We start from the raw sequence: 7777 nt of genomic DNA on the forward strand, positions 1-7777 counted from the left end.
ACCTTTTCTTTTGTGCTTTACTTGTAATTCTAGAACTTTTTACTATCCCATTTTCTTCCTTTTTACTGGCGCTGATATGACCTTAATGTGTTGCAAGCGCCGTAAAACCCTTAAAAACACAAAAAACTTAACCTTAATGTGTTGCAAGCGCCGTAAAACCCTTAAAAAACAAAACAAAAACAAAGTAGCCTGGAACAATAGAAGTTCAGACAAATGAAAACATTTCTTAACTCTCTCGAGTTTGTATGAAAATGAAAATCAACCAACTTTGTTTGATTTTCAATCATGTTGAACTCGAGAGAGTTAAAACTCTTCCTAAAAATTTGTACACGTCTGGTGGTCAACCGGATTTATTCTTGTTTTAATCGTTTCATTTTAATTTATTCATTCTTTCATCACTGGCTGTATTGATTGATCTCTGTGTAATTTGTTTTTGTAACATATCATTTTTTTTATCACTCAATATTTTTAATTTACATCTTCACCCTACTGGTTATTCTAAACACATTAACAAGCGTGTTCCTACTGACAGTGGTTGAGTTGAAGTAAGTACACAGCACGAGCACACAATAGATAGCCTAGTGGTGTGATTTATGCTGTGTTAGTTACCATTAATTTACTATTGGTATGCAATACATTATGAATATTTTTTTCTTAATTATCATTATTTATGATGGTAATATTTCATTATAATTATTATTATTATTATTATTATTATTATTATTATTATTATTGTTATTATTACTATTATTATTAATAATGTTTCAAAAAAATCATTATCGTTATTATTTATTATTTATTATTATTATTATTATTATTATTATTATTATTATTATTATTATTATTATTATTATTATTATTATTATTATTATTATTATTATTATTGATAATATTTCCAAAACATTTCATTATCGTTCTTCTTCTTCTTCTTCTTCTTCTTCTTCTTCTTCTTCTTCTTCTTCTTCTTCTTCTTCTTCTTCTAATTCTTCTTTTTTTCTTCTTCTTCTTCTTCTTCTTCTTCTTCTTCTTCTTCTTCTTCTTCTTCTTCTTCTTCTTCTTCTTCTTCTTCTTCTTCTTCTTCTTCTTCTTTCTTCTTCTTCTTCTTCTTCTCTTCTTCTTCTCTCTTCTTTATTATATTATTATTATTATTATTAACATTATTATTGTTATAACAGTCATTTCCTAATGTGGGCAACAGGGTAATTGTTGAAATTGTACAAATAAAAGAAGGTCATATGATTGGTATGTTGGTTGTTTTTCTTCATTTGGGAAGACTGTGAAAACTCCCATGGCATAGGGATGAATGGAATTTCATAAGAATTTGTCAATTATTCTCATTTATTTGGTCATGCTTGTGATTTTGTCCTCTCAATTAAACAGGAAATAATCTGGATAAAAGCACTTTTATCGTTTTGTGATGTTATTCACGACAGTTTCTCTCTCTCATTCTTCTTGACAAATTAGGAGTAAGTACTCACTCACTCTAGGTGGGGTTCCTGACTTCCCATAGAGGGCGGCGGGCAGTGAGGTACATGCTGTGTCTTCTATCCCCCTGTGTCTGTTTTCCAATTGCTTTCTGTCTATGTCTTGGAATGAGATTACTTGGTTTTGTCCTGACCCTGGCTGGAGTCCTTGGCTGGGAGGGAAAAAGTCAAAGGTATAGTTAAAGTTTTGGGAGATGATATTTTTTCCTTTTAAATCATCTCTCTGTTATTCACTGTATTATGTTTTGTTTACATATTATAATATGGTTTGTAAACATTTGAGTGTATTCCTCTTAATGGGGACCTGTGCCTGGATGAGACTTTTAGGTGATCTCAAACTAAGTACTTTGATAGTGTGCTCTTGGAATCTACATCTGTTTCCTATTTGAACCGATTCCCCGTTGTCTTACCTTTTCTTTTGTGCTTTAATTGTAATTCTAGAACTTTTTACTATCCCATTTTCTTCCTTTTTACTGGCGCTGATATGACCTTAATGTGTTGCAAGCGCCGTAAAACCATTAAAAAACAAAAACATCACTCACTCACTCACTCACTCACTCATTCCCATCACCAGTTGATCGTCGGGGGGACATGCTAGATGCAGAAGACTTCACGACCATACGCCATTCGTCACGGTTTCTGGCCTTTTCCAGACGGCTATTGAGATCCAGGCCTGTCCACTCTTTGACTTGCCATAGCTTTTTCTATCATCCTCTTCTCCTCTGCCCATCGACAGTTTCCATGCATGACAGGCTTGCACAGATTATCATGGCGGACAGTGTGTCCGAACCATGACAATTTCCTTCTTTTGACCATTGACAACGGCGGTTCCTGTCCTCCTGCTCGATCCTCCACCTCTTCTAAAATATCCTCATTAGTCCTGTGCTCCAAATAAGGAACTCTCAGGATTTTCCGATAGCTCTTATTTTGAAAAGCATACATCCGCTTTTCTAGAGCAGGTCTGCCGTCATATGGTAAAATGACGCAAGTGCCTACGTAAACAAAAATGAGCTATTTATATTATGAGAATCCTCATTTCAAGTCACACTATACCATCTAGGCCACATAGTAATGTGCAATTTTATACTATACTATCAGAAATACACAAATTTGTAATTGAAACATAAAATAAATCCTTAAATTTCCAAACACATTTCCGACCATAGTTCAAAACTAACCCAATGGCATTTACGTCCTTTTGTCATACGACGGCAGAGGTACTGGTGTAAGTTCAAGATAACAGTTGGATTAAAACTCTGTCTGTTGTGTTGATTGAGGCAGAATCATTTATTCTCGTGAAAGGTTTGATCAAATATGAATTTAATTGCCCTGCTATGTTGTATTCTTCACAGCGCGGTACTTTGCTTGTGAAAACATCAAATTAAGGAATTAAGGAGCAGGCATCGGTGTAAGATAAAGAACTGAACAAGTGTGTATGAAAGGTGCCAGACAAATTTAAAGCAAGAATGAAAAATACAAGGAAAAAAAAAACAATAAAAATTCAGTCGACCTCGACTGGGGATCGAACCTCAGATCTTCTGATTACCGGTCAGACGTGATATCATTATGCCATAGAGGCTCATATCTAAGAAATTATGTAATATTTATTTAGAAATAGACAAATCATCGTGAAAAAAAAAAACATATTAAAAATTTTGGCCAAATATCGATCGATTTAAAAATAATCCTCATTTGTTTTTGTTTTTTGTGTTTGTTTTTTTGTGTGTGTGTTTTTTTTTTAATTTTGAGACCGTGGCTTTAATAAAGTCCCAGGTTTAAGGGTAATTTTAATCGATCCATAGTTGAAGGACGAATTTTCTGACCAAAATTCTAAATAAGTGTTTTGTCAAAGTACGGAAGAATAATGCTTGTTGTTTCTATGAAATGAATATAACTCACAAGAAAATGTTATGGGGGGGGGGGGGGGGGGGGGGTGTCGTCATATTTACTGGTCTGTGTTTACAATAAAAACGAGCTCGAGACATGATTACCATGATTATTCTTTGTTTAATTTAAAACAGAATTTTTATTATTGTTATTAACATCATGATTATCATCATCATTTTCATGATCATGATGACGATGATGATGATGCCGATGATAAAAATGATAATAATAATAATAATAATAATAATAATAATAATAATAATAATAATAATAATAATAATAATAATAATAATAATAATAATAATAATAATAATAATAATAATGACAGTGACCATTTATTATTATTTCAATAAATGCAGGTCGTTATTTATCCTACCACCAAATGACAATACCTATTTTTGTGTGTTTGTGTGTGCGCGTGACAGGAGCTGGAATATTATAGGTACAACTTGTGTGTGTGGACACGGATTAACTTACGTGATTTTTATTGATTAAAGGAATTGACCTCATAATGTGTGCGGCGATCTTTATCAAACGAGACTATCAATTGCATTACACACACAATCACAAACACACACACACACACACAGAGAAACACACACACTTTATAACACACATACATACACTCTAATGCACACACACATACCTGATAAACACCACCACTGCAGAGTGTGTCAAGTTCTGAGGCGATCACTCGCCGTCAGTCAAGTTCATTCACGATCAGCTGCTTTTGTGTCGTCTGCTGCGTTCACGCTGTGACACGGTGTGTACGATTGGCTGGCACACGGGTAGAGCGACGTTCTGATTGGTCCAAGCGTGTTGTATCATCGAAGGATTGGGCTCTGTGTCCAGTGATCGATCGGTTCCACTTGTGGCACTTGTAAAGGTGGAATTTCGATCGCTGTTGATCAGGGACAAGAATAAGGTGATGAAGTAACCAAATCATTTCAATTTCACACTGTAGATAGCCGGAGTAATGTCCACCTTTGTAAGTAAAGTTTTGTTTACTGTTTTTAAATTTTCTATCTATTTTGTGAATATTTTAGATTGGTCACTTTTGATTACGTATCGATCCGTGATTAAGAAACATACGTGTCTTGGCCTTTGGTGATATTTTCTTTTGGCCTGCAGTTGCAGTGTTATTCTTTGGCTCCATATTTAGATTTGAGTCAGCTATATGGGAACGGTGCCAAGAAAATAACAATGTAATAATTTTGATGCAGTTTGTTGATTTGGAGTGGTTTTATTATAATTATATATATCTACATTTATTTTTAAAAAATCTATTTGGCTTTCTGAATTAAGGTGAGATATTCGTTGCAGTAAAGGTATTGTTTATACTTATGTTTGTTGCTATCGATTCTCGTTGAAGTTGTTTTTGTTATAGTGAAGAATTTGCATCATTATTATTGATGACTAGAGGCAAACATAACCTGTTGACGACGACCACGACGATGATGCTGATGATGATGATGATGATGATAACAATTTTAATGATAATAATGATGATGATAATATACTAGGGATGGTTGTAGTAGCAGCAGCAGCAGCAGCAGCAGCAGTAGTAGTAGTAGTAGTAGTAGTAGTAGTAGTAGTAGTAGTAGTAGTAGTAGTAGTAGTAGTAGTAGTAACAGCAGCAGCAGCAGCAGTAGTAGTAGTAGTAGTAGTAGTAGTAGCAGTAGTAGTAGTAGTAGTAGTAGTAGTAGTAGTAACAGCAGCAGCAGCAGCAGTATTATTATTATTATTATTATTATTAGTAGTAGTAGTAGTAGTAGTAGTAGTAGTAGTAGTAGTAGTAGTAGTAGTAGTAGTAGCAGTAGCAGTAGTAGTAATAGAAGTAGTAGCAACAGCAGCAGCAGCAGTAGTAATAGTAGTAGTAGTAGTAGTAGTAGTAGTAGTAGTAGTAGTAGTAGTAGTAGTAGTAGTAGTAGTAGTAGTAGTGGTAGTAGTAGTAGTAGTAGTAGTAGTAGTAGTAGTAGTAGTAGTAGTAGTAGTAGTAGTAGTAGTAGTAGCAGCAGCAGCAGCAGCAGTGGCAGTAGTAGTAATGGTAGTAGTACTAGGAGTAATTATAATAATAATAACAATGATAATGAGTATGGCCAGTGACCGTTTGATGGCAATACGGTAAAACTCATATTATTTCTGACATTAGTGTTGTGTACTTGGCAATGACACTTTCATATTCTACGCGCATTACCTCACCTTGACTCAGAGTAAATGGGTACTATGCAATATAAGGCAATGAACAGGAATGTGTAGATGGCGAGTGGATTGTTGGAACTGCAGATAGGGGTTGAATGAATATTATTATTATTATTATTACTATTATATTATTATTATTATTATTATTATTATTATTATTATTATTATTATTATTATTATTATTATTATTATTATTATTATTATTATTATTATTATTATTATTATTATCATCATCATCATCATTATTATATTATTATTATTATTATTATTATATTATCATCATCATCATCATCATATATTATTATTATATTATTATTATTATATTATTATTATTATTATTATTATTATTATTATTATTATTATTATTATTATTATTATTATTATTATTATTATTATTATTTATTATTATTATTATTATATTATTATTATATTATTATTATTATTATTATTATTATTATTATTATTATTATTATTATTATTATCATCATCATTATTATTATGATCATGTGATAAACGCTTGACATACTTTATATAAATAACCATGTATACTTTATTTCGACTGCTATATTCATTTTCCCACGTATTTTTTTAATGTTGTATTGTACTGTTATTTTGCAAGAGCGAACTAGTTCTCCCATTTATTATGCCAACAATTAAAACCCAATCAAGTATGTCATTTTTACCGTTAGATCTCCTGTGATTTTTGTTTATCTAAAGAATATTTAACACCTTTGATATAGATGATCACTGAAGCGTGACGTTCCACTATGAAGCAATTTGAATCTATGTGTAGTTTTGGTTTCTGAATAATCCAGTGTTATGGGAAAAGCTTGTTTCGAAAAATAGTTGTTCATTGTTTGCTTGCTCGACGCTTATAATCGAAATATTCAAGCATGTAATTTCTTATATTATTTTTTATTTTGTTTGTTATTGCTTAGAAAATATAATGTGTGCAAATCTAAGCTTTAATACATATGAGTCATTTTATCCTGATCACCAACTTGCATTACTTATTCATTTTTTTATTTATAAATAATTTACTTTATTCATTTATTTATGTATTTGTCCATTAATTAATTCATTTTTAAAATTTATTATTTGATTATTTATTCATTTATTTATATAATTACTTATTTATCCATTCATTAATTCATTTATGTGTATATTCATTCATTTATTATTTATTTGTTTTGAAAATGTTTTTTTAATTTATAGAGTCAAAAGTTGATGGAGAACATTCTCATTTGTATGAACTCACCACAGTTACCTTTCTTGTGTGATAAACTAGCAAGGATACAGCGAAATGATCGTTTTCTTTGTATTTTATTTTGATGTGTCCATAATAATAATAATAATAATAATAATAATAATAATAATAATAATAATAATAATAATAATAATAATAATAATAATAATAATAATAATAATAATCACCATCATTCCGATTTATTATTATCATTATTCTTGTCATTATATTATCATCATTATCAACATTGTTGTTTTTAATCATTTTTTCAGGTTTGACGTGTATTTGAAATGTCACAAGGCACCAGTGATAAACAAACCACTCACAAAAAAATAGTCAGATGATCAACACAACAACAACAACAACAACAACAACAACAACAACAAAACGTGCATGGAATATTATTGCATAGTAGGAGAGCTACAACAGCTACATCACCCTCCCGACCAACGACTGATAAAAACAACAATAGCAGTGCCAACAGGATCAGCATCGTCATCATCATCATCATCATCATCATCATCGTCATCGTCATTATTATCATCACCGCCGTCATCAATTCCAGTGTCATCGACAGCAACTACGACCAGCTCGGGGACGAGTTTGTTTTGATTAATGGATTGATAGTGCTAGGCCATCGGCTATCAAACCTTTCTATCTTCATCGCTTCTTCTTTTTCTTCTTCTTCTTCTTCTTCTTCTTCTTCTTCTTCTTCTTCTTCTTCTTCTTCTTCTTCTTCCTGATCCTTTGTGGTGACAGTCCTCTGGAGGAATGCTATATTCTATTATAATACTACGAATCATACAGTAGATTCCTATTGTTTGCCGTCCAGCTGGACCCTGGCTACTGTGATGTCCAGCTGTACGCGTGACCAGAATGCCGGCTGGAGACAGACAGCAAAACAAGGGGGACGGTTCAGATCTGTAAGTCATACACAATATTACACGTCTTTATCAGT

At 32.0% G+C, this 7777-nt stretch overlaps 1 protein-coding gene across 1 annotated transcript in view; it reads left to right on the plus strand.

Annotated features, from left to right (window-relative positions):
* The first annotated feature begins 4229 nt into the window (after positions 1 to 4229).
* Positions 4230 to 7777, plus strand: part of LOC144966220 (serine/threonine-protein kinase Nek10-like) — a 102127-nt gene continuing 98579 nt past the window's right edge. The window contains exons 1-2 of the mRNA XM_078902398.1: positions 4230 to 4359; positions 7092 to 7742. Of these exons, the coding sequence (XP_078758524.1) occupies positions 7696 to 7742 (47 nt within the window). The 5' untranslated portion in view covers positions 4230 to 4359; positions 7092 to 7695. The remainder of the gene's footprint in view (positions 4360 to 7091; positions 7743 to 7777) is intronic.

The sequence above is a fragment of the Berghia stephanieae genome, chromosome 2 (genome assembly GCF_034508935.2).
Source record: "Berghia stephanieae isolate SIO BIC M18660-M18661 chromosome 2, UCSD_Bste_1.3, whole genome shotgun sequence".
In the NCBI taxonomy this organism is placed as follows: Eukaryota; Metazoa; Mollusca; class Gastropoda; order Nudibranchia; family Aeolidiidae; genus Berghia; species Berghia stephanieae.